We start from the raw sequence: 27,229 nt of genomic DNA on the forward strand, positions 1-27,229 counted from the left end.
AATGGGCTGCTCTCTAGCGAGAAGGAGAATGTGCTCGTGATTTCCCCCCCTTCTTTTAAATTGCAACAAAAGGCAAAATCCTATTTTCTTCCTCAGACTGTTGCAGTGCATAAGGATGCATTTGAATGCTGAGCCAAGCCATCCTAGCTGGTGATTCAGCCCCGCGGGCGCTGTGATGAGATGAAGGCTTCACTTGCTGCCAGCCCTGCACCCAGCAGCCCCGTTTGACTTCTTCATCCTGGAGCCAGCCCCACCCTGGGCCTCCAGCCAGGGGAAGCAGTTCTGGCAGAGTGAGCAGTGACAGAGTTTCCAGAAGAGCCCTCCAGTGTAGCCTGAAGCACAAGATGTCAGAAAAGCAGGGGTCTGCTTGCTGCTTTGCCACTCACTGGCTATATGACCCAGAGCAGGTCAGGTCCCTTCTCTGAGCCTTATATGGAGAAGGGTTTGGACTTGGGGACTTTAGCATTCTGCCTGATCTTTATGCCCTAAGACTGCTTAGCAGAGCAGAAGCTCAGGAAAGATCTGAGGAAGGAGAGAAAGAACATAGGAAGGAAAGCGGGCAAGGAGAGGAGGATTTGATAAGGGGAGTGAAGTCTGGTGTTTCCTTGAATTCAGGACCCCCTTGTGAAAGCTCCAGGGCAGTTGGGCAGTTGATCTTTTTTCTGGAGCACAGCCATGTGCTGCAGCCCTTCAGACCCTACTCAGTTCCTAGGCACAGCCAAAGTAGCCAGTGTTGTCACTGACCTGCCCATTTCCCCCCGACCACCCACCATTTCTGAGCACACCAGCTTGACTTCTAACTCATGGGACCTGCGACTCCTTACCTGAGTGTACTCCGGTCATGGAGCATTTTCATTTTGCCTCATTCAGCTTGATCACCTCCTGTCCATTTTTCAGATTTTAATATAGGCATCACTTCTTCCAGGAAGCCTTCCCTGATTTCTGCCATACACAAGGCAGGAATTAATGTCTCTTTGGAACAGCCCTCAACCAATGACTGATGGGAGCTGGTGGATAAATATCCCAGCTCCCTGGTGCTTAGGTGGAACAATTCTGAGGTCTATAGCCTGCACAGGTTCCCAGGATTCCCCAGAGATATTAAGCTCCAGCCACCTGCAGCGGTAACTGGCTTTCTTCCCTGTTTCCCTTCCCAATGTCCTTACCAGAGCATCCTAGGATCATGTCACAAATAAATTACTTGCCCCAGAATTCTTATGTCTAATGCTGCATATAAGGGAATGGTCCCATTCCCAAGATGGCCAGGGACATTTGCTGGTCAGCTGGTGCTTTGGAAAATGGACTCAGAACTATTGTGCTCAGAGCTGAGCTGACAGTGCAGCTGCCCAGAACATTGCTAGGTGACTACAGTGAGCTTGGATTTGTGCTAGAGGAGATAACAGCAGCTGGGCATCTAAATACACAGAGAAGATCCAATCAATAGGACTTGGCCATGCAGAGACATAGGGAGAAGGCATTTGAAGTGGGCAGAACAGCACAGACAAGATGTAGAATTTGGGGTTATTATTTTTTATGTCCTGCAAAGCATCACTGAGCTATTGCCATAAGCCATGCACATTACAAAGTGCATCACCTCATTGAATCCTCACTACGGCCCTACACAGCAAGCGCTATTACACTTCCCATTTTACAGGTGCAGGAACTGAGGCAAAGAGAGGGAAATTCATTTGCCTGAGATCACATAGCAAGTCTGTGGCACAGCTGGAATTTGAACCCAGCCTTCTGAGATCAGACAGTCTGACTGCTGTAGAAGGTGAATATTGGAGGAGAGGAGAGGGAAGAGAGCAGGGGAAGGGAACTCCTGAACACCAAACAGAGGGATTCTATTGTCCTCTGCACCCTGGAACTGAGGAGCTACCTCTTCTGGAAGGTGGGAGGGGAAGGCAGGCAAACAACTGGACATCACAGCAGGATATGAGGACTAGAGTCATGCACTATTTCTGTGTGCAGCATCCTCTGGGGAAACCCATCTGCCCTTCAGTACCTGCCTATCTTGAAGAAATATGTATTACAGATCCCAGTGTACTGAGATTCAGGAATTGCCTCCGGCGGACTATGTGTAGCTACACTGATAGTGAGATACACTGCCATCTGCTGCCTGCCCCCTTAGTTAACCTCTCCCTTGCTGGCTTGATTGGGCTATTTCTCTAGTTGGTTCTCTCATTCAACCAATGTTTACTGAAGATGGATGGAGGGGCCCATCATTTTCTTAGGTGCTGAGGATAAAATGGAGCAGAAGTCTCAGGCTGTGCTTCAAAATTCTCACAGTCTGGTGGGGGAAAATAGAGAATTGCAATGGAGGGGGATTGTGCACACAAAGAAGGGACACAACAGGCCGAATAGTCAGGGAAGGCTTCCTGAAAGAGGTGACATCTGAATTGAAATCTGAAAAATGGGCAGGAGATGATCAAGTTGAAGGAGGCAAGGTGAATGATGCCAGTTTTTAAAAATATTTATTTATTTATTTATTTGAGACAGAGTTTTGCTCTTTGTTGCCCAGGCTGGAATGCAGTGGTGCGATCTTGGCTCACTGCAACCTTTGCCTCCTGGGTTCAAGCGATTCTCCTGTCTCAGCCTCCCGAGTAGCTGGGATTACAGCTGCCCACCACCACGCTGGGCTAATTTTTGTATTTTTAGTAGAGATGAGGTTTCACCATGTTGGCCAGGCTGGTCTCGAACTCCAGACCTCAGGTGATCCACCTGCCTTGGCCTCCCAAAGTGCTGGGATTACAGGCGTGAGCCACTGAGGCTGGCCAATGCCATTTTTTAATTAGCAAACACAGAGCACTTACTATTTCAGGCACTATTCCAACAGCTTTACATATTTTCACCATTAATCCTTGCAATAACCCTGTGAGGTAGGTGCTATTATTACCCTCATCTTACATACGATGACCTGAAGCCCAGAAAGGTAGTCAATTGCTCAAGGTCACAGAGTGGCAGCACTGGGGTTTGAACCCAGCAGTCTGGCTCCAGGCCATGCCCTTCAGTTTCATGTTCTGCTGCATCTAGCAGAAAGAACAAAGACAGCCAAGATGCTGGGGCTTTTCAGAGTACTGCAAGGCCTTCAGATGGTTTGAGCATGGTGAGTGAGAAGCAGCTGAGAATGACAAACCTAGAGAAGTAGGTGGGGCCAGAAATTGAAGATGCATGAGAGCCATGTTGAGAAGTTTAGACCTGCTTTTGGGGGCTCTGCACAAGAGAATAACATGATCCGATCTGCATTTTGGAAAGACAGCTTTGCCTCCTGCATGGGCATCAGGCTGGCCAGGGTCAGGGTGAAAGCTAAAAGCTGCACTGGAGGCTGCTGCAGTTGTCTGGGTGAGAGACAGTGGTGGCTTGGACCAGGAGGTGGCAATGGAGATGGAGGCTGAGATGCTTTGGAGTCAGAATGGGCAAGAAAGTGAGAGAAAGAGGATGGAGGGTGGTGGCCAGGCTGCTGCTTGGATGAGTAGGAAGCCGGTAGAGCTAGAGGACACTTTGTAAGGGAGGTAACACGTTGACATTTGGTCGCATTAAGTTTGAGGTGCCTGTGGGACTTTCATGTGGAGAGGTAGAAAGAACACTCAAGCCTCTTTAGGAAAAAGAGATGACCAGGAGGGCCAAACACCTAGGCACTTATTGTTAACATCCTTTTTGTTCCCCAAAGCATCCCAGTTTGAACAATGGATTACAGGGCCACACTCAACGTAACTAACCTGCCTGTATGACACATCTGCATATTGAAAACATCTGGGTCCAGGCTCCACCTCCCTCATACACACACACAAAAGGATACACCCTATGTACTTATTTGGATATTCTTAGTTGGGCGCAAGTAAAAATATGGCTATGAATATGCAGTTCCTAGAGAGGCAGTTTCACTGTGGCTGAGAGATGTCTGATCTATCTAAAGTGCTTTGCTTCCATCCTGTTCCCAACCCTTGTCTCAGCCACAGGTCCCACCACCAGGGGCTGAGAAATATTTGTACAGGGAAACAAGACTCTGTCTTCACCCCACCAGCCAAATAGGTAACTGGTGGAACCAAGCCATAGCCATGAATTTTTCTGAATGTTATGGCCTCTTCTACTCAAACTATACTCTAGAGCAACCAGAGTGGTTGATGTTTTGCTCCCTGAAAAGGAGGATGCCATAGTGCACATTCACAGAGGCAAGTGCACTCTGGGCTTATGCAGAAGGATGCAGCAGGGCCCCTTCATGGGGAAGAGGGAGTGGGCTGGTGCATAGCTTTCTGGTTGTGTGTTTCTTATCTGTATCAGCCATATAGATCAAAATAGCTGTAGGAAGAAGCCAGAGCTTTGGCTAGATGGTTGATCCCTAAGGGCAACGAATACCCCCAGAGTTTTGAGCCTAGAAAATATCCTTCTCAAAGTCCTTGCCACTGATTTCTTTTGAAGGATCTCACTCAGCAGTGTCCATTGTGACTGAAGTCTGGAGGTAGAGTTCCAAACCCCGACTCTAAACACCAATCTCACAGCTGTAGAAGGATACAAAGCTTTCTTGCCCCATTATGTGATGCTCTCAGATGCCCAAGGTGGGAGGTAGTGCTGGGGCTGGAGGATCTACGCGTGGTTCCCATGGTGTCCAGCCCAAGAGGTGTGCTATGGTGAAAGGGTTAAAACCATGGATTCTGGAGTCAGATCATCTGGGTTCAAATTCCTTCTCTACCACCTTTTAATGGGATCTCCTATGACCTCAGTTTCTTCATTGGTAAAACAGGATTGATCATTGTACCAGCCTCTAATAATTGCCATGAGAATGACAAGATCAAACACATGCAAAGCACTTAGAACAGTACCCAGCACATAGCTGGTGCTCCACGAATATCCACTGTAACTAGTGGTAATAACAGCATTGACAATGGTGCTGTCAGTCATAAAATCCAACCATAGAGATAGAGGCAGGTGAAAGAAGCCAGGAGAAGGAACAAGGAGGAAAAAGGAGTGGAAACAGGGCCTTTTGCCTGCCAGGGCCTGGCTCAGAAGCTCCCAGAGGTCCATGTAATGACATTTCATTCAGACTTTTTTTTATTGGAATGAGAAATGAAAGTTCTGTGTCAGAAATCATTGCAAATTCCAAATTAGTGAGGCTTCATGGTCCCCAGAAAGGCGCTGGAGGGAATATTGGTCGATGGGGTGTTTTTTAGCTGTCGGAGGAAGCTGGCTGATTGATTGAGTGTCTCAGTCTATAGACTGTGCAGACAGCAGCCAGGGAACTGGGCGTAGGAGAGGAAATAGGGAGAAGATGGAATAGCAGTCAGCATGGGGGATGCAGAGACATGATCCGCAGTGGAAAGAGACATAATTACACAAAAAACTGTGTAGACATAGGTCTGTCTGGAGTGGGGCCCATGCTCAGTCTGGAGACCAGGCACACCCAGCCACCTTTCCTTGAGAACACTGGGCTCCCTCACTTGCTCACTGCGTGTCCTCAGGCAAGCCACTGCACCTCTCTGAGCCTGTTTTCTCATCTAAAAATGACTCTTACAATACCCACCTCAAGAGTTTACTATGGGACTTAAATGAAATGATGGGTTTTAATTGTCTGATGAGGTGCTTAGTACATACTAGGTTCTCAATAAATGTGAGGTCCCTTTACTCTGACACAATGAGTTGGGGAAGTTGGTAGACCCATGCTTCAGCCTTTGAACGTAATTGCTGTGTTTGGAGATGACAGCTCTCATCCTTAAATTGGGGGATTATGGGCCACATTGGTAGGTTCTGGGCCCTACTGTGCTGCCCCACAATATTCAGAAGGAGATAAAATGATGGGGATGACTTCCATCCAGAGAAGAATCTGACTTACAAAAGTCCTGGAATTGGACAAGCTTCATCAGAGGTCACTAGGGCCAGTCCACTGACTTCAGGTTCCGTAAAGGATTCCAGGCAAATTAAAAGTCATGCACCCTCTCAACGATGATTGGGAAAGAATAATCCACAGGGCTCCTCACCAAGCAGAAATTATTTCTTATACTGAAGTTACTGAGCCTCTTTCAATAATAATTGCAATGATAATTATAATAATAAAACATTGTGCTTAGTTTAATGTATATTTCCCATAGCTACTGCAATACATAAGGTATTATCATCCTCATCTTTAAAATGAGAAAACCGAGGCGTAAATAGTTGAAGGACTTTGCCCAAGGCCACCAGTGATGTCTTGGAGGGATTCACAAGAGATGCTGGAACTCAGTGCAGTAAAGAATTGATTCCTGTTGGGGGGCGTGGGGGTGGGTAATAAGGGGGGGCGCACAAAAGGAGGTTGGGATAGTTAAGCTGAGATATGAAGGATGAGTGAGGCTTCTCCTGACAGACAAGGGTAGAGAAGGCACTCTGGGCAGAGGGATCAGCTTGAACAAAGCCAGAGAGGTTGGAAGACTAGGTCCCAAAGGCTATTTACAATGAATAATTACAATTACAGTGACAGCTAACATTGATTAAGTGCTTACTCTGCACAAGCAATGGTGTTAAGCACTTTGCGTGCATCATCTCCAAGAGCTGGACACTATCGTTATCCCAGTTTTGCAGAAGAGAGATGAAGTGACTCGCCCGGGATCACAGCTTGAAAATGGCAGGATCAGCTTTTCAGCTCGAGTCTGCCTGATTCCCAAGCCCCCGGTGTCTCCTGGTTGTTCAGTCCCTGCCCCTCGTCAACAGAGAAGCCATGCAGTTTAAAGAGAGTCCATATGAGAGCCCATCTTAGCACAGACCCTCTGCCCGTGCGGTCGGGAGGGTGCCGTGCCAAGATGACCTAATCTGTTTGTGCCACAACCCACCGCACCACCCCAAGTCCTTTTGGAGCCACGGGGAACCCACCAATTGGTAGGAGATAATCATGAAGCTGACTGCCTAATAAAGATAAAGCTCTCTAATAAACCCACAATCCTGAGGTAATGGGTTTGACTTTTAAAAGGCAGATAAAAGTCCCAACGGAAGGACAGACATTTCCTATCAACTCCTTATTCAGAATCACTGTGGAGGAGGCATTTCCTACAGGTGGGAACAGCTGGATGCCTGGGTTGGCATTGAGAAATGGCCACTTTTGCATAAAGCCAGACATCTCCTCTCTCCAGAGCTCCCTCTCTCCCATGGAGAATCCTTTGTCAGAGAAGAATGATAATGACAAAGGATGGAGCCTACGGAATAAGCCTAAAGGAGGTTGAATGGAAAGGGTGGATTTGAGAGCTTGCTGATGATTGGTGCTGGAGCTGCAGAGTTGGAGTCTTCTGAGACCTCTGTGCTGATTGGTGGAGTTGGTATAGACCACCCTCTCTATTCATCCTGCCATCATCCTCAATATCATCATCATCATCCTCACCATTATCACCATGTCTATCATCATCAGTAACATTATCACCATCATCACCATCACCATCATCATCATCAAACATATATTGAACATTTATTAGGCAACAGGGAAATATGCATTTTATAACTGCCTTATGAAGCAGGTAATATTAACATCTCTGATAACATTTCCCATTCTCAGATGGGAAAACTAAGTCTTGATAATATTAAAGAACTTCCTGTGGGTCACACAGCCAGGAAGCAGCAAAGCAGATTCAAACCTAGGTCTATTTGACTCCAGTTAATACAATCTGGTTTCTCTGTTGACAAGGGGCAGGGACCGAATAACTAGGAGACCCTGGAAGCTTAGGAATCAGGCAGACTCGAGCTGAAATGTTGATTCTGCCATTTTCAAGCAGTGATCTTGGGGGAGTCACTTCATCTGTCTTCTGCAAGTGATGGTTAAATACTTAACCATCATTTTGCATTTAGTATTAATAGTTTGATAGAGGAAAACATGGTGTGGGTCTATGTCTTAGATGGAATTCACAAGAAAGAAAGCCTGAGATAGAGGTCTGGGTGCATGTGACTTATTGAGATAGGAGAAAGGGAGTGAGGAAGCAGGATAGGACAGGGGAAGAAAGCTAAGAAAAGATATAGTTTCAACTGGACTCAAGCCTCAGCCTGATCCTAAGGGGAGCTCTGGAATGTGGATTCCACCATAGAATTGGTCTGACCTTGAGGCTAGGGGGCAGGTCTTTTGTACTCCTATGTCAGCTAGTCATTGGCTATGGGCCTCCCTCCCCACATCCCACCAGGAGTGGGCAAAATCTTCTGGAAGGGGCATCCCTGAGGCATTTGCAGCCAACATTCCTATCTGGAAAGAGATCTAGGATCTGACCAACAGCATCCACTGTGCTGCAGACAAACAGAGCTGATGGTCCTTTCTTAGCCCCTAACTCACCAAGTGTCCTTGAGTGTAGCACTCGCCCCTACTGGACCTCAGTTTCTCCAGGCTTGGACTCAATGCTCCCCAAAGGCTGGCCCAGCTCTGACAAGTTCTCACTCTGATCTGGCAACAATGCAACTGACCAAGCTGGCAATCTCAGTTTCTGTAACCCAGGAGGAGAGACAAGGAGACCCCTCTGGTGGCCCCAAAAGTGTGAAGCAAGGTGTCTGACAGCTTCTCCCACTGAAGCCCTTTATCTCACTTCTTGCTGTGTTATTTTAAAACTAACGAGCCCAGACCGCAGGAGCTCACAGCCTGCCATGGAGATTTGTGGCTTGTCTGGTCTGTCCTCTCTGCAGATTTCAGCAGCGGCTTACTGTCTGCTTGTTAGGAATTTTCTCCCAAGCCTCAGCCTCTGGCACGAGTGTGTGTGTGTCTGCAGAGCGGAAAGTCCTAACTGAGCCATCCTCTCAGAAGCCCCCTGTCTGCAGTTCTAGCTGATGACAGGATCCTGTGAGTGACCCTGCAGTGGAGGGAGAGACAAATTTATCCCTGGACTGTAGAGAGAGAAGCCTGAAGTCAGCAGGAATTGGGTTTCTGTAGCATTTCTAGGTTCCAGCAGCATTTCTAGGTTCTGAAGTAGCCACTCAGCTTGGTGGTAGGAAGCCAAGGCCTCAGTGTAGGAGGATCTCCTGGGACCCTCAAGAGCACTTCAACCTCCCATCCCTCTCCTTCCCAGGATCCCTTTCCTTGGCTGTTTGAGGAAAGGTAGTCAGAGTCACAGTGAGTGGGTCTCCAGAGGCAATCTTTGCAAGTGAGGCTGGAGACCAGTGTCGTCTGTTCCTGGAAAATGTGGCTGATATTCAAAGTACCACCATGTGCCAGATACTGTCTAAGTGCTGGACATGCATCATCTCATTTCATTCTTGCAGCAACCTTGTAAAGTGATTGCAATTTGCGGTTTCACCAGGGAGGTGAAAGGACTTGCCCAAGGTCACCCAGCTGGTGAGTGGTCAGGCAGAGTCTATCCGATGGGTCTACTCACTATGCACTCCCAACTCTCCCTGGTTAGTAACTCTGTCCCCTCTGTGCAGCTTGCCTTGTATCCTCTGAGCACACATGCCTTTCCCCAGTCAGGATGTCTCCTTTCTCAGCCACTTCCACCCCATACCCCTATATGAGAGTTTCTAATGTACCTGCTGCATCCCTTCCTCTGGACTGTGCACTTGAGGGAGAGGCTTATGTTTGGATCATCTTGAAACAACCCTCCTCAGGAGTAAAATGATGCTTAGCAGATGAATGAGTGAATGAATAGCTGAGGAATGACTGGATGAATAAACGCACAAACAATAAATGAATCACTGTGTCTAAATGAATAACTTGGAGCTGTCAGTCACTTTATATTTTAAGAGCCAGTCCACCAGGCTGGGGCACTTCTATTGAGCCATCTTTTTATTTAAAACCCCACTGGTAGAATGCCACTGGAGCTTACCTCCCTCCTCAACTTTCACCCTTAATCTAGTTAGTTACTAGCCTGGTGTTTGTTCCATCTTACTCCCAGAAGATCCAGTCTCCTGGCTTTAAACACTATCCAAATGCTATCATCTCTCAAACGCATTTCCCTAGCTCTGATCTCTTCTCTGAACTCCAGGCTCATGTACCCACTTGCCCACTTGCCATCTCAACATAGATGTCTAATTGACATCTCAAAATCTAACTGGCATCTCAAAAACTGAGCTTTAGAAGACTCTTCCAAAACATGCTTCCCCATCTGCAGTTGTTCCAGCTCAGTGATTGGCAGCAAGAGCCTCCCAGTTGCTCAGACCTAAAACCTTGGAGTCATCCTTGGCCCCTCTCTTTCACACTCCATAGCCAATCCATGCAAAAACTCTGTTGATTCTACCTTCAATAAAAGTCCATAATCTGGCCGCCTCTCACCACTACTGCAGAAAAAACACTGACCCCAGCCACCGTCTTCTTCATATGGATTATTGTAGTCATTTCTTCACTGGTCTTCCGTATCTATTCCAGATCCCTGGCCATATAGGCTCAGCAAGATGCCAGAGGGATCCTTTAAAACCTAAGTCAGAACATATCTATCCAATGAAGCCTCCAATGGCATCTCATCTCACCAAGAGGAAAGAGCCAAGTCCCTGTGAAAGCCCACCAGATTCTTATACCTGATCCCTCATTACCTCTCTGACTTTACCTCCTACTAATCTCCGCCTTGCTCCCTCAGCTCCAGCCACACTGCTAATTCTTCACTGCATTCCATATGTTCCTGCCTCAGGGCCTTTGCACTGGCTCCACTCTGCCTGTTATGTTCTCCTGGGCATGCTCAAGGCTCACTCCCTCATCACTTTCAAGTCTTTGCTCAAATCTCACCTTCTCAATGAGGGCTTCTCTGATTACCCAGTTTAAAATTGCAAGCCCCTCGCAGTAGTATTCCATCTCCCCCCTAGCACTTATTACCTTCTAATATTTACCACTTAATTATGTTTATTTTCTGCTCTCTTCCTACCTCCACCCATTGCAGTACAATGCGAGCTCCACCAAGCAAGGTTTTTTTTCTCTATCTTGTTCCCAGTGCCTGCATATAATAGATGCTCAATAAATATTTGTTGAGTGAAGAATAAGTGAACGGTCCTTGGAAGCACCTCTTGGGAGCAGTTTACACTCTCCTAGATCTTGTACCAAGGATCCTCCTTTCCTGGGTTGGGGGTTTCCTCTTAAGCTTAGGGCTTCTTTCCACTTCCCAGTTCCCTCTTGTTTGCTTAGTCTTTCTTCTAATAGTGGCTGTGATGATCCCCAAAAGGGACTCACTTGTCCTGTCCCTCCCATGGCAAGAAAACATAATTAGCAACTCGCCCTCCTCGGAGAAATCCTAACTGTGTCTGCAATTCCAGCTGATTCCCAGGGGACCCTGGGCTGGAAGAAGAGATGATATTCTTGCCCATGGTGACACAACTTAGCAGAATCAGGACTTGAACCCAGGTCAGCAGGACTCCAGGTCCCATGCATTTTCCCAGCATCACCTAATTACCTTTTGAACACCCTGCTCAAGTGGAAAACTATGACATTTTGGAATTCAGTCCCTTCCCTAGTTGGAGGCAGCCTGCATTTTAGGCAGTCTCAACAATCGAATCCAAGCCACTTCTCAGCAGTTTTATCTCTCATGAAGCAAATAGGCAATCGATAGGCCAGCCTGTGGAGGGAGAAATGACTGGGTGGATGTGGGGTTGATTAGAGGGCAGTGGATGGATGTGTTCTGTGATGAGTTCAAAACCCGGTCAGGTTGGGTGCCTGACCTGCTTGGCTGAGTTGGGCAAGAAATGCTGAGCTGATTTTTCTCCACATGATTCTTTTGTCCTTTGACCTGAACTTGAGAACCAAGCAATTATTGATATATAAGAGTGTTTACCACACACTCATAAGCACACACACTCACACACGTCCACACTCTTACACACTTGCTCTCAGCCCTGACAACTGGACTAAGCCATTCTCATCCATCGCCTGTGGAGAGGGAGTGGTGGGGAGCTGTGCTTGTCTATGTTGCTCATCCCTCAGGATCAAGGTCAAACTCCTTGTAGAATCTACAACATGGCTACTCAGAGTGTAGTTCCTGGAGCAACAGCCTCACCTGGGAATTGGTTAGAAATGCAGAAACTCAGGCCCTCCCCCAGACCTACTGAAGAATCAGCATCTGCGGTCTGACAAGATCCCCAGGTGACCCATGCACATGAAGGCTTGAAAAGCACCTGTCTACATGGCCCTGAAGAATCCAGCCCCTTTCTTCCTTCCTAGACTCAAGTCTTGCCTGCCACCCTCCACCTTCACTGTCTGTTCTAACTTACTGCATCCCCTGCAGTCACACGAAGGTCCACTGCTTTGTCTTGGTGCTGGACCTTTGCACTTGCTCTTCCTCCTTTTTGCTCCACTTTCCTGACCAATTTCTATTCATCTGCTAGAAACACATTCCGTGACCACCTGCCCACATTCCCCAGGAGGGGTTAGGTGCCCTCTCTGTGGGTCCACTGCCCCCGTAAGCCTCTCTCTATCAGAGAACTTCTTATATACCATATTGCAATTCCCGGTTTAGGGATCTGTCTCCCCTTCCAGGGTGAGAAGTCCTGCAGGGCAGAAACAATGTCTTGGTTACTTTTGGGTCCTTGAAATCTGATACTAAGTAGGTGTTCAGTAAACAACTGTTGAGTAATGAATGAAATAATGAGAGAAATGACAGCCTCATAAAACTTCCTTTCATTTTTTATTCAATTTCTACTAAAATGAACATTACTGCCCCTATATCCAAATGATGTCTCCCACAGCAGTGCTGTGCAATCCCCAGTTTTCCTCTAAGCTCTATTGCTTTTTCCAGCCACAATGGCAAAGCTCAAAGGGTCACAGCTCCTGAAGATTACCCCCATCCAGGCTTAATGAACTGGATTCACCTTGAAAATGACTCGGAATGCCAAGACCTCAGGCCAGGACATTATTAACACAGCCCAGACTGAGGCCCCGGGAGCCAAGGCACAAATTGGCCAACTTCATCTTGTCTCGGGGCTAGGTCAGCCCCATGATAACTCTTGGGCTTTCTGAAGAGCATTTAAGCATGAGAGTCTAGGCCTACATTCTCTATCAAAACAGGCAGAGCGTGGGTGTCTGGCAAGTGTGGGAAAAAGGATTGACCTTTCACAGCCCTGGATGCACAGGTAGAACAAGTACCTGGGCCATGATCTCTGGAAGGAAGCAAGTACTTTTGCCTCTCCAGGTTTCAGTGCCTTCAGCTATGCAAGGGAAGGAGATTCACCATGCTGCTGCTGCACACCCCACAGAGGGTTATAGGAATCAATTGAGACACTGGATTAGTAAGTCCTCTATACACAGAAGGAGCTATTTGTGGAATGGAGGCAATAAATGTCAGCGATGTCTCCAATCTCCTGGCCAACTGCCATTTCTGTTTGTGGAATATAAGATTCAGGCCAAACCTTGAGATACAGAGCCTCTCCAAACACATAAGACCAGTCCTATCTTACAACGTAATTACCAAGATTCCCCCTGTAACTCCACTTATCCTTTCCTATATTTTCAAAATGTTTTCTACTAAAAATACAGAAATTAGCCAAGCGTGGTGGCAGGTGCCTGTAATCCCAGCTACTCAGGAAGCTGAAGCAGGAGAATCACTTGAACCCGGGAGGCGGATATTGCAGTGAGCCGAGATCATGCCACTGCACTCCAGCCTGGGCGATAGATTGAGCCTCGGTCTCAAAAAAAAAAAAAAAAAAAGAAAATGTTTTCCAGAGTCTTCTCCCTTTTGTTCTCAGTTGATTTTTTTTTTTTTTTTTTTTTTTTTTTTTTAATGGAGTCTTGCTCTGTGGCCCAGGCTGGGGGGCAGTGGTGCGATCTCAGCTCACTGCAAGCTCTGCCTTCCAGGTTCATGCCATTCTCCTGCCTCAGCCTCCTGAGTAGCTGGGAGTACAGGTGCCCGCCACCACGCCCAGCTAATTTTTTTTTTTTTTTGTATTTTTAGTAGTGACGGGGTTTCACTGTGTTAGCCAGGATGGTCTCAATCTTCCTGACCTCGTAATCCGCCCACCTCAGCCTCCCAAAATGCTGGGATTACAGGCGTGAGCCACCATGCCCGGCCTCTCAGTTGATTCTTATAAACAGGCAGGACAGCTGCTGATGTTCTTGCCAGTTAATATCTCAGGGTCTCAGTTTGTTCTTCACAGTAGGGATGGTAATGCTGGCTCATGGGTTTCTTTGAAAACTTCAATGAGAAGATGAGTGAGAAGTGCTTAGTTAGCTCAGTGTCTGGTGTGCAGGAGGTGCTTGATAAATACTAGCTGCTGTGATGATCAAGTGATGCGGAGAGAACGCTGGGCTGGGAGTCAAAAGGTGGCAACTCTATAGCCAGAGCTATGATATGAGTCACTATTTGCCTTGGGCAAGTCCCCTTGCCTCTTGGGCCTCCGTTTCTCCACTCTGTACAGGGCTGAGCTGGATCTGGGGTTCTTCCCGCTCCACCATTGTTGGTCTCTGATTCCCCAAACAGTGTTTAACTCAATCTAGTGCTTGGGGCATGAGGATCTGCACCCAATGCTGGGCCAAATGAGCACTTTATTGGGAGCAGCTGGCTGATTGGCTCAGTGAGCAAGAGCTTTGATGGGAAGCAGGGAAGCAGCTAGGGAGCCAGGCCTCTTGAGGAGTTTTGCAGAAAAGTTCAGCCCTGACTCTTATCGGAGCCTTGGAATCTGCCGGTTGCCATGACTACAGAGACAGCATCTAAGCTCCAGGTCTCTGATTAGCAGGAACAGAGCCGCTGGGAGGCCTTGAGGAATTGGGCACTCGTGGCTCCCTCCCTCCATCTGTGAAGTGGAGTGTGCCGGCCCTTGACTCCACTGTTTTAGCTGTCCCCAAAGATTTCGGCTTCTTTTAAGTATTTTTTAAATGCGATATAGAAGGAAAATGAGGCAACTGCCAGTACTTCTCAGCAAAGATGGAACACAGAATTTTTCATAAGGACCTGCAAAGATGCAAGGCTGGAGGTAGGGAAGGGAGATAGGTGGGGCTGTGGAGGGCTGAGGGCTGTGGCTGAAGCCTGATTCCACTGCAGCGTTGAGTGACCTCAGACTCTTTATTTGTACCTCTGCTTCTTTATTTGTAAGGAGAGTTAGGATCCGATCTGTGGTTCCCACATGAGATCGGTAATCACAAATCATTTGTTCACCCATCCATTTATTCATTTGTTCATTCAATGAATGTTCATTGAGCAGGAAGCTACACGACGGTTTCCTTCTTCCACCCCTCAGCATTTCCTCTCTGCCTGGCAGAATTCATTTTATTTCTGTTGGTTTTATTGCAAAATTCCAGGTGGGATACCCAACACCAGGAAGGTGAAATAAGTGCTATTGGAGAAAAAGAAAAATCTACCACATCAGAGGGTATAAAGTTACATAAATTCCTGCAACTCCATTGTGTCTTTCCTCACCAAATCATCTTCAAGATTTCCCCATATCTGATTCCTGACCCCTGTTGCTGACAATGATGGATGAGGCACTGTCCTCACCCTAAGCCTTACACCCCAGGGCTCTGGCAGTAGCATCCACCAGCTTCCCCTGTACTTCAGATAACTCACGCCTCTACTCTCTCCATTAGACAAGTCACTGAGACTTCCCACCCAATGCCAGCACACTCACCATGTGTTTATTCAATGCCAAATTCCTCACAGCTCTCAGCTTTTGCCTATCATGGGATTGCTTGTGGTATCGATTTATTTTCTACAATGTCCCAAAGAGTTCAGAATTATATTCTTATGTGTCTCCACCTTGACATAGTAATAATGTGTGACTTGCAAGAATTGGTTACAAAGGGCAGCTTCTGCCTTGCTCTCTTGGATTGTTCATTGTCGGGGAAGCCAGCCGCCATGTTGTGAGGATACTCAAGCAGCCATATGGAGAGGCCCATGTGAAGAACTAAGGCCTTCTGCCAACAGCCAGCACCAGCTTGCCAGCCATATGAGTGAGCCACCTTGGAAGTGAACTATCTTATGTGTCAAGGCTTTGCTGGACAATACACACAAATCAATAAGCTCACTGATCTTTTCTAAAAGAAATATGAGGTTGAACAGAGAAGACATGGATTGAGCAGTCTGAGTAGACTGAGGCATTGGCTGAGTTACTGACCCTTTCTAAGATTCCATTCCCACCAACTATAACATCAGGAAATTAGTCCAAAGCATCTCAAAAGCACTTTCTAACTTTTTGAAACAATGTTCTCTTTGGCCAATTTTTTACCACTTTTATTGATTCATTGAAAAAATATTGCCTGATGTTCACTAAGCAGCAGGCTCTGAGGCAGAAAGACGCAGTCTTGCTCGCAGGGAGCTCATAGTCCAATTTGATAGAAGACAATTAAATGACAACATATTATTAAGAGTTGCTGGCAAGGGAGCAAAGGCATACCACATCCTAGAAAAGGGGATAGATCTTCCCAAAAGCTTGCTCCCTACTCTACCTTCTCCATCTCCTCAATGTTGACGCCATCCTTCCAGTTGCTCAGGCTCAAAACCTTGGAGTCATCCTTGACTCCTTCTCCTGTCTTACTCTCTTACTTCTCACATTTAGCCAGCAGTAAATCATGTCAGTACTACTTTCAACATTTCTTAGAATCAGACAACATCTTATCCCCCACTCCATTGCTACTACACTGATCGGAGCTTGGACTATTGCAACCATTTCCCCATCTCTGCCCTTTTCTCCCTTCAGCCTTGTGTCCCTCAATCACTAGAGTGATCGTTCTCAAAGGTAATCCAGTCCCTATCACTCCTGTTCCAAAGACTCTTCTCCCATCTCAGCTACAGAGAGCCCCAAAGGTCTTCCCATGACCTGATCTCTGATCTCACCTCTTGCCACTCTAGCCCTTGCTTGCTGTTCCTTATTATTATTATTATTATTATTATTATTATTATTACTATTGTTATAGGCAGAGGCTCATTCTGTCACACAGGCTGGAGTGCAGTGGCATGATCTCAGCTCACTGCAAGCTCTGCTTCCTGGGTTCAAGCGATTCTCCTGCCTCAGCCTCCTGAGTAGCTGGGATTACAGACGTGCAACACCACACCAGCTAATTCTTTTATTTTTAGTAGAGAAAGGGTTCTGCCATATTGGCCAGGCTGGTCTCAAACTCCTGACCTCAAGTTATCCACTTGCCTCGGCCTCCCGAAGTGCTGGGATTACAGGCATGAGTGACTATGCCCGGCCGCTCTTCCTTATAATATGTTAACAATTTTTGAACTTGCTATTCCTTCTGCCTAGGGCACACTTCTCACTTCGAGCAGATACCTGTGTAGAAGCTATATATAACTGTGTAACAAATTATTCCAAATCTTTTGGCTGAAAACAACAACAAACAGTTATTATGGTTCATAGTTTCTGTGACTCAGGAATTTGGCTGAGTGGTTCTAACTCATCATCTCTCATGAAGCTGTGGTCAGATGTCAACCAGGTTTGCAGTCTCATCATAAGGCTTGACTGGAGCTGAAGAATCCTCTTCCAAGGTGGCTCACTCATAGGGCTAACGAGTTGGTGCTGACTGTTGGCAGGAGGCCTCAGTTCTTCTTCACATAGGCCTCTCCATATGGCTGCTTGAGTGTCCTCACAACATGGCTTCCACCAGAATCATCAACCCAAGAGAGGAAGGCAGAAGCTACCTTTTGTGACCAAGTCTTGAAGGTCATACATTATTACTTCTACTACATTCTTTTCATTGAATGTGAGTCACTAAGCCCATCCGATATTCAAAGGGAGATAAATTAAGTTCCATCTTTTGATCTTTTGATGACAAGAGTGTCAAAGAATCTAAGAACACATTCTAAACCACCCAAATTTTAAGATGAGTCCTGAATCCTTCAAGTCTCCACTCCCTTGTTACTTCTCAGGAAGGACTTCTCTGATTATTATATACAAAGTAGCAGCCACTCCTCCCATTTCTTAGCTCTGTATGCTGCTTTAGTCACACCAAAATTTATTACCATTCAGCTGAAAATGGTGGCTCATACCTGTAATCCCAGCACTTTGGGAGGCCAAGTCAGGAGGATTGCTTGAGCCCAGGAGTTCAAGACCAGTTTGAACAATACAGTGGGACCCTGTCTCTACAAAAAAAAAAAAAAAAAAATCTGGGTGTGGTGGTGTGTAACTGTGGTCCCAGCTACTTGGGAGGTTGAGGTCAGAGGATCACTTGAGCCAGGGAGTTCAAGGCTGCAGTGAGCTGTGATTGTGTCACTGCACTCCATCCTGGACAACACAGTGAGACTCTGTCTCAAAAAAAAAAAATGTGTTACCATTCAACAAGCCCTATTTTTACTTTCTTATGTATCTATTCCTCCATCTAGAATGTAAACATTCCGTAATCACAGGAGACATCTCGGTCTTGTTCACTGTGTCTCCACACCTGAAACTGACCTGGATACAATTTAGGCACTCAGGAAATTGAAGTTAACAAATGCAGGTTACCCTAGGCCAGGACAAGTATGGGAAGAGGCAAGCCTTGCTGGGTGTTAGGCAGAAAATAGAAGCTTTGTTGTCAGACAGCAGACAGGGCAGCATTCCTCAGAGATAAATGGGCAGAAGTAAAGACATGGAAAGGTAACCCCCATAGGAGGGAGGTTTAGGGAAAACTGAGGCTGAGCAGGATGGAATGGAGTTCTGGAAGCACAGAGTTGGCAGTGAGAAGGGCTGAGAAGCCCTAATTAGAATCTCCAGCCCTCCAGGGCTTGCAGTATCTACCAGCTCGGCTTCTAAAGATGCACTCATAAGTGGCTGACAGAGATGGATGTGTTTTGCTGCCCTTCCTTCAATATTGACTGGGCTTGACTTGCTCTCTTAGAAGCCCTAAGGAGCAGGGGGCTTATCAGATGCATTCATCCTGAGTCATAAAACCAATCTGGATGCACTGATGCAGAAGCCTGGTGCATGAGACATGCTAATGCCTTTGATCAATGCTTGACATGGGGTCTGAAGGCAGGGTGAGCAGGGAGGGATGCCCTCTGCGTGTCACCAAATACGCCTGTGACTCTCAAACTCCTGACTCTTCCTAGTTAACAGCCAGGAACTTGGGTGACAGTCTCTTCAAAAGCTGAGTAACCAGGCAACTTCTTTGCGCTCTCAGGAACTCCCATAAAGACGTGGGACTCATAGACGACGCCTCAGTATTCTCTGCAGCCTGTGTCATTGGCAGAGTTGGGGGCTGCAGGACTGCAGGCCTTCATGGGAACTGCTGTCCCAAGTGGGTGGCTCATACCAATTAAGGACATCAGATTGGAGATTTGGTTTACAAGGAAGTAAAACCAAAGAAAACTGACTTTTGAGGCCTTTCTGCTTGTATATTTTATCTCATTTTATCTTCACAATAGCTCAGAAATACATGAATTGATACTATTCACTATTTTATAACTGAAGAAACTGCAACTCAGAGATGCTGTGACTGGACCCAGATACTATAGCTACTAAATAGTTAAGACCATTTGAATCTACATATATGTAGTCCATACAGAAATAAGGCAGAGAAGTTGAATAGAAATGGCAAAGGGGGATTTACACTAATCCTATCATGCTTTGGCCTCCCATTAAGTCTTGAGAAAAGAAATGAAATGCTGGTTTCCAGCATCTCTCTGTGATCTAGTCCAAATAGAATAAGCTATGCTGCTGTGACAAATAAACCTACATCAAAGTGGTTTAACCTAATTTCAGTTATTTCTCTCTTGCAAAGTCTGATGTGGTGAAGGCATCTTTCCTTCATCAAATAGTTTCACCTTTCAGAATGGGTGGACTCTAAAGTCGCTATGAGAGAGGAAGGGGGAGCTGGAGAAGGTACACAGATCTTGATTGCCTTGAACTGGAAATTACATGTATTCCCTCCTGCTTAGAGGCCATTGGCCAAAGATAATCTCATGGGCTCAACCTAACTGTAAGGGAAGCTGGGAAATACTAGTAATTCTATGAATATTTAATGAACATTAAGTGTCTCTGTATATTCTAACACTTTTGTGTCCTTATTTCTTCCTCTGTAGGACAGAGCCCCAGAATAGCCCCGTTGTCCCAGCTCAGGATGGACCCTCAGAAAAGCTGGGTCAGCATCTGGCCACCGAGCCCTTGGGCACCAACAGCTGGGAGAGAGACAAGACCTGTCGGGAACTGGGTGCCACCAGAGGACACAGGTGAGATCCAATGAGGACATTCAAGTTGAAGATACAGAAATAAAGTCTGCCTCTCTGGCCATGGCTCACCCCTCTCTTATGCAAGTTCCTCTTTCAAACCCTTAAATCAAGGGTTAGTAAATATTTACCGTAGAGGAACAAACCATAAATATTTTAAGTTTGTAGACCCAGTGGTTTCTGTCACAACTACTCAACTCAGCCATTGCAGTGCAAAAAACAGCCATAGGCATTATGCAAACAAAAAGCATATCTGTGTTCCAATAAAATTGTATTTATAAAAGCAGGAGGCAGGCTAAATTGGCCCACTGGCTGTAGTTCAGCAAGCCCTACCTTAAATGATAGCGTTCCTTTGCATTTTAATGGCTCTATGAGCCACTGACTCCCAAATCATAGTTTCAGCCCAGACCTGTCTCAGGAGTTTCAGGTCTCTGCATGTTTTCTTTTACTCAGTTGTTTAACCAGTACTTTTTGAGCACCCACTGTGTGATGGCACTGTACTAGCACACATATACAGAGAGCACTGCATACACATACTCCATAAAAATACTGTATACTCAGCATCTTACTGAGGCTGGGAGAAGTAAAGTGAGTTCCCCAGAATATGACAGCCACTAAGTGGCAGAGTGAAGTTTTGAACTCCAGTCTCTCTGATCTTAAATCCTTGACTAAAACCCACTCCATTATCCTATGGATGCTACTGAAAAACAAAAAAAAATTATCCCCTGCCTCCTGTTTTCAGCATATGCTTATAAAGTCTGGCCCATCTTTGGCCTCTGGGAAATCTATTTCTAGAAGATGTGATCACTGAATTTTGGAGAAGTGGCTTGGGAAACTGGAGTCATTTTTTTTCTTTTTAATTTTTATTTCATTATTATTTTTTAACTTTCATTTTAGGTTTGGGGCTACATGTGAATGTTTGTTGCGTAGGTAAACATGTGTCATAGGGATTTGTTGTATATATTACTTTATTACCCAAGTATCAAACCCATTACCCAATAGTTATCTTTTCTGCTCCTCTCCCTCCATCCACCCTCTCTCGTCAAGTTGTTTCCTTCTTTGTGTTCATAAATTCTTATAAGTGGGAGTTAAGTGGAGTAATTTTCAAAAATGAAGTCTACCCCACCACCTAGGCTGCCCTCTCAGCTACAGGCTTTAGTTACGCTGCAATTTCAAAGAGAGAGAAACAGTTAAGCCCTATCAACTTGGAGAACTGAAGTTCAACCTCATGTCTGGAGAGTTCTCCCAAGGAAACAGGAAGAAAGTTGTTTCCATGATAGGCAGAGGGAGATAAAGAGAGAAGTGAGAAGGAAGGGAATTTCCCTACTTTTAAAACATTGGGCCAGGCATGCTGGCTCACGCCTGTAATCCCAACACTTTGGAAGGCCGAGGTGGGAGGATCACTTGAGGTCAGGAGTTGGAGACCAGCCTGGCCAACATGGTGAAACCCTTGTCTCTGCTAAAAATACAAAAATTAGCCAGATGTGATGGTACACACCTGTAATCCCAGCACTCTGGAGGCTGAGGTAGAAGAATTGCTTGTACCCAGGAGGAGGAGGTTGCAGTGAGCCGAGATCGCACCACAGCGCTTCAGCCTGGGCGACAGAGTGAGACTCCGTCTCAAAATAAAAAATAAAAAATATTGTGTCCTAGATGGAATCTGAGTGTACAAATCTTGACCCTGTCACTTACGAACTGAGCAACCTTGGGCAAGTTTCTTTTCCTCCATGGGCCTCAGTGTTCACAGCTATAAAATGGGAATGTTGAGATGTAATTCTCAAGGTCAGGATGAGGATTAAGTTAGACTAGGCATGTACAGATTGTGGCAGTGAGACTAGAGCAGAGGAAATCCTAAGATATGTTAGTGAGAGTTTCATGAAGCCAGAAGAGAAGATTCTGGTTATGAAAATCTGAAAAAATGATGCCATGTCATACAGCATCTCTATTGTAGAGCTGTTGTACTCTAGTGTACAGCATCTGGGCCTCTCACTCCCTTCTATCTGTGACTGACCCTCTGATGTGACAAAACCACAATAATGATGATAATAATAATAACAGTGATAATAAAAGTAATCATAATTATATTATATAATAAATTTATTATTTAATAATTAATTATAATTATAATAACAGAAACCCCTTATACTGTCCTCTTACTCTATGCCAGACCAGGGCACATTACCTAAGTCAGCTCCTTTATTCCTGGAAGCAAACTTAGGACACAGTTACCATGTTTCTTCCCATCTTGTTGATGATGATCAAGATGAGACTCAGAGAGGTCTCTGAGCCCTGTTGGAAGTAAGAGAGTTAGACTTTACATCTAGGTTTGTCAGCTTCTGGACCAGCATTCCTTACTGCTGCATACTTTACTGCATATGTAACTTCTGCATATGTAACCACTGTGTTGGAACCACTGCATACTTAACCACTGCTTTTTTTTTAATTTTTTTTGTTATACTTTAAGTTCTAGGGTACATGTGCACAACATGCAGGTTTGTTACATATGTATACATGTGCCATGTTGGTGTGCTGCACCCATTAACTCGTCATTTACATTAGGCATATCTCCTAATGCAATCCCTCCCCCCTCCCCCCACCCCACAACAGGCCCCACTGTGTGATGTTCCCCATCCTGTGTCCAAGTGTTCTCATTGTTCAATTCCCACCTATGAGTGAGAACATGCGGTGTTTGGTTTTCTGTCCTTGCGATAGTTTGTTCAGAATGATGGTTTCCAGCTTCATCCATGTCCTTACAAAGGACATGAACTCATCCTTTTTCATGGCTGCATAGTATTCCATGGTGTATATGTGCCACACTTTCCTAATCCAGTCTATCATTGATGGACATTTGGGTTGGCTCCAAGTCTTTGCTATTGTGAATAGTGCCGCAATAAACATACACGTGCATGTGTCTTTATAGCAGCATGATTTATAATCCTTTGGTTATATACCCAGTAATCGGATGGCTGCGTCAAATGATATTTCTAGTTTTAGATCCTTGAGGAATCACCACACTGTCTTCCACAATGGATGAACTAGTTTACACTCCCACCAACAGTGTAAAAGTGTTCCTATTTCTCCATATCCTCTCCAGCATCTGTTGTTTCCTGACTTCTTAATGATCACCATTCTAACTGGTGTGAGATGGTATCTCATTGTAGTTTCGATTTGCATTTCTCTGATGGCCCGTGATGATGAGCATTTTTTCATGTGTCTGTTGGCTGCATAAATGTCTTCTTTTCAGAAGTGTCTGTTCATATCCTTTGCCCGCTTTTTGATGGGGTTGATTTTTTTCTTGTAAATTTGTTTAAGTTCTTTGTAGATTCTGGATATTAGCCCTTTGTCAGATAGGTAGATTGTAAAAATTTTCTCCCATTCTGCAGGTTGCCTGTTCACTCTGATGGTAGTTTCTTTTGCTGTGCAGAAGCTCTTTAGTTTAATTAGATCCCATTTGTCAATTTTGGCTTTTGTTGCCATTGCTTTTGGTGTTTTAGTCGTGAAGTCCTTGCCCATGCCTATGTCCTGAATGGTATTGCCTAGGTTTTTTATGGTTTTAAGTCTAACATTTAAGTCTTTAATCCATCTTGAATTAATTTTTGTATAAGGTGTAAGGAAGGGATCCAGTTTCAGCTTTCTACATATGGCTAGCCAGTTTTCCCAGCACCACTTATTAAATAGGGAATCCATTCCCCATGTCTTGTTTTTGTCAGGTTTGTCAAAGATCAAATGGTTGTAGACGTGTGGTGCTATTTCTGAGGGCTCTGTTCTATTCCATTGGTCTATATCTCTGTTTTGGTACCAGTACCATGCTGTTTTGGTTACTGTAGCCTTGTAGTATAGTTTGAAGTCAGGTAGCGTGATGCCTCCAGCTTTGTTCTTTTGGCTTAGGATTGTCTTGGCAATGCGGGCTCTTTTTTGGTTCCATATGAACTTTAAAGTAGTTTTTTCCAGTTCTGTGGAGAAAGTCATTGGTAGCTTGATGGGGATGGCATTGAATCTATAAATTACCTTGGGCAGTATGGCCATTTTCATGATATTGATTCTTCCTATCCATGAGCATGGAATGTTCTTCCATTTGTTTGTGTCCTCTTTTATTTTGTTGAGCAGTGGTTTGTAGTTCTCCTTGAAGAGGTCCTTCACATCCCTTGTAAGTTGGATTCCTAGATATTTTATTCTCTTTGAAGCAATTGTGAATGGGAGTTCACTCATGATTTGGCTCTCTGTTTGTCTGTTATTGGTGTATAGGAATGCTTGTGATTTTTGCACATTGATTTTGTATCCCGAGACTTTGCTAAAGTTGCTTATCAGCTTAAGGAGATTTTGAGCTGAGACAATGGGGTTTTATAAATAGACAATCATGTCATCTGCAAACAGGGACATTTTGACTTCCTCTTTTCCTAATTGAATACCCTTTACTTCTTTCTCCTGCCTGATTGCCCTGGCCGGAACTTGCAACAGTATGTTGAACAGGAGTGGTGAGAGAGGGCATCCCTGTCTTGTGCCAGTTTTCAAAGGGAATGCTTCCAGTTTTTGCCCATTCAGTATGATATTGGCTGTGGGTTTGTCATAAATAGCTCTCATTATTTTGAGATATGTCCCATCCATACCTAGTTTATTGAGAGTTTTTAGCATGAAGGGTGGTTGAATTTTGTCAAAGGCCTTTTCTGCATCTATTGAGATAATCCTGTGGTTTTTGTCTTTGGTTCTGTTTATATGATGGATTACATTTATTGATTTGCATATGTTGAACCAGCCTTGCATCCCAGGGATGAAGCCAACTTGATCATGGTGGATAAGCTTTATGATGTGCTGCTGGATTTAAAATAATGGTTTGCCAGAATTTTATTGAGGATTTTCGCATCAATGTTCATCAGGGATATTGGGTCTAAAATTCTCTTTTTTTGTTGTGTCTCTGCCAGGCTTTGGTATCAGGATGATGCTGGCTTCATAAAATGAGTTAGGGAGGATTCCCTCTTTTTCTATTGATTGGAATAGTTACAGAAGAAATGGTACCAACTCCTCTTTGTACCTCTAGTAGAATTCAGCTGTGAATCCATCTGGTCCTGGACTTTTTTTGGCTGCTAGGTTATTAATTATTGCCTCAATTTCAGAGCCTGTTATTGGTCTATTTAGGGATTCAACTTCTTCCTGGTTTAGTCTTGGGAGGGTCTATGTGTCCAGGAATTTATCCATTTCTTCTAGATTTTCTAGTTTATTTGTGTGGAGTGTTTATAGTATTCTCTGATGGTAGTTTGTATTTCTGTGGGATCGGTGGTGATATCCCCTTTATCATTTTTTATTGTGTGTATTTGATTCTTCTCTCTTTTCTTCTATATTAGTCTTGCTAGTGATCTATCAATTTTGTTGATCTTTTCAAAAAACCAGCTCCTGGATTCATTGATTTTTTGAAGGGTTTTTTGTGTATCTCCTTCAGTTCTGCTCTGATCTTAGTTATTTCTTGCCTTCTGGTAGCTTTTGAATGTGTTTGCTCTTGCTTCTCTAGTTCTTTTAATTGTGATGTTAGGGTGTCAATTTTAGATCTTTCCTGCTTTCTATTGTGGGCATTTAGTGCTATAAATTTCCCTCTACACACTGCTTTAAATGTGTCCCAGAGATTCCAGTATGTTGTGTCTTTGTTCTCATTGGTTTCAAAGAACATCTTTATTTCTGCCTTCATTTCGTTATGTACCCAGTAGTCATTCAGGAGCAGGTTGTTCAGTTTCCATGTAGTTGTGCAGTTTTGAGTGTGTCTCTTAATCCTGAGTTCTAATTTGATTGCACTGTGGTCTAAGAGACAGTTTGTTGTGATTTCTGTTCTTTTACATTTTCTGAGGAGTGCTTTACTTCCAACTATGTGGTCAATTTTGGAATAAGTGTGATGTGGTGCTGAGAAGAATGTATATTCTCCTGATTTGGGGTGGAGAGTTCTGTAGATGTCTATTAGGTCTGCTTGGTGCAGAGCTGAGTTCAATTCCTGGATATCCTTGTTAACTTTCTGTCTCATTGATCTGTCTAATGTTGACAGTGGGGTGTTAAAGTCTCCCATTATTATTGTGTGGGAGTCTAAGTCTCATTGTATGTCTCTAAGGACTTGCTTTTTGAATCTGGGTGCTTCTGTATTGGGTGCATATATACTTAGGATAGTTAGCTCTTCTTCTTAAATTGATCCCTTTACCATAATGTAATGGCCTTCTTTGTCTCTTTTGATCTTTGTTGGTTTAGAGTCTGTTTTATCAGAGACTAGGATTGCAACCCCTGTTTTTTTTTTGTTTTGTTTTCCATTTGCTTGGTAGATCTTCCTCCATCCCTTTATTTTGAGCCTATGTGTGTCTCTGCATGTGAGATGGGTCTCTTGAATACAGCACATTGATGGGTCTTGACTCTTTATCCAATTTGCCAGTCTGTGTCTTTTAATTGGAGCATTTAGCCCATTTACATTTTAAGGTTAATATTGTTATGTGTGAATTTGATCCTGTCATTATGATGTTAGCTGGTTATTTTGCTCTTTAGTTGATGCAATTTCTTCCTAGCATTGACAGTCTTTACAATTTGGCATGTTTTTGCAGTGGCTAGTATCAGTTTTTCCTTTCCATGTTTAGTGCTTCCTTCAGGAGCTCTTGTAAGGCAGGCCTGGTGGTGACAAAATCTCTCAGCATTTGCTTGTCTGTAAAGGATTTTATTTCTCCTTCACTTATGAAGCCTAGTTTGGCTGGATATGAAATTCTGGGTTGAAAATTATTCTCTTTAAGAATGTTGAATATTGGCCCCCACTCTCTTCTGGCTTGTAGAGTTTCTGCTGAGAGATCAGCTGTTAGTCTGATGGGCTTCCCTTTGTGGGTAACCCGACCTTTCTCTCTGGCTGCCCTTAACATTTTTTCCTTCATTTCAACTTTGGTGAATCTGACAGTTATGTGTCTTGGAGTTGCTCTTCTTGAGGAGTATCTTGTGGCGTTCTCTGTATTTCCTGAATTTGAATGTTGGCCTGCCCCGCTAGGTTGGGGAAGTTCTGGATAATATCCTGAAGAGTGTTTTCCAACTTGGTTCCATTCTCCCCGTCACTTTCAGGTACACCAATCAGACATAGATTTGGTCTTTTCACATAGTCCCATATTTCTTGGAGGCTTTGTTCATTTCTTTTTACTCTTTTTTCTCTAAACTTCTCTTCTCACTTCATTTCATTCATTTGATCTTCAATCACTGATACCCTTTCTTCCACTTGATTGAATTGGCTACTGAAGCTTGTGCATGCGTCATGTAGT

At 44.7% G+C, this 27,229-nt stretch overlaps 1 protein-coding gene across 1 annotated transcript in view; it reads left to right on the top strand.

The window, feature by feature from the left end:
- The window catches only part of SRRM4 (serine/arginine repetitive matrix 4), a 175,386-nt gene that overhangs the window by 100,763 nt on the left and 47,394 nt on the right, over positions 1-27,229 (top strand). The window contains exon 2 of the mRNA XM_509416.8: positions 19,827-19,973. Coding sequence (XP_509416.3) covers positions 19,827-19,973 — 147 coding nt within the window. The remainder of the gene's footprint in view (positions 1-19,826; positions 19,974-27,229) is intronic.

The sequence above is a fragment of the Pan troglodytes genome, chromosome 10 (genome assembly GCF_028858775.2).
Source record: "Pan troglodytes isolate AG18354 chromosome 10, NHGRI_mPanTro3-v2.0_pri, whole genome shotgun sequence".
Lineage (NCBI taxonomy): Eukaryota > Metazoa > Chordata > Mammalia > Primates > Hominidae > Pan > Pan troglodytes.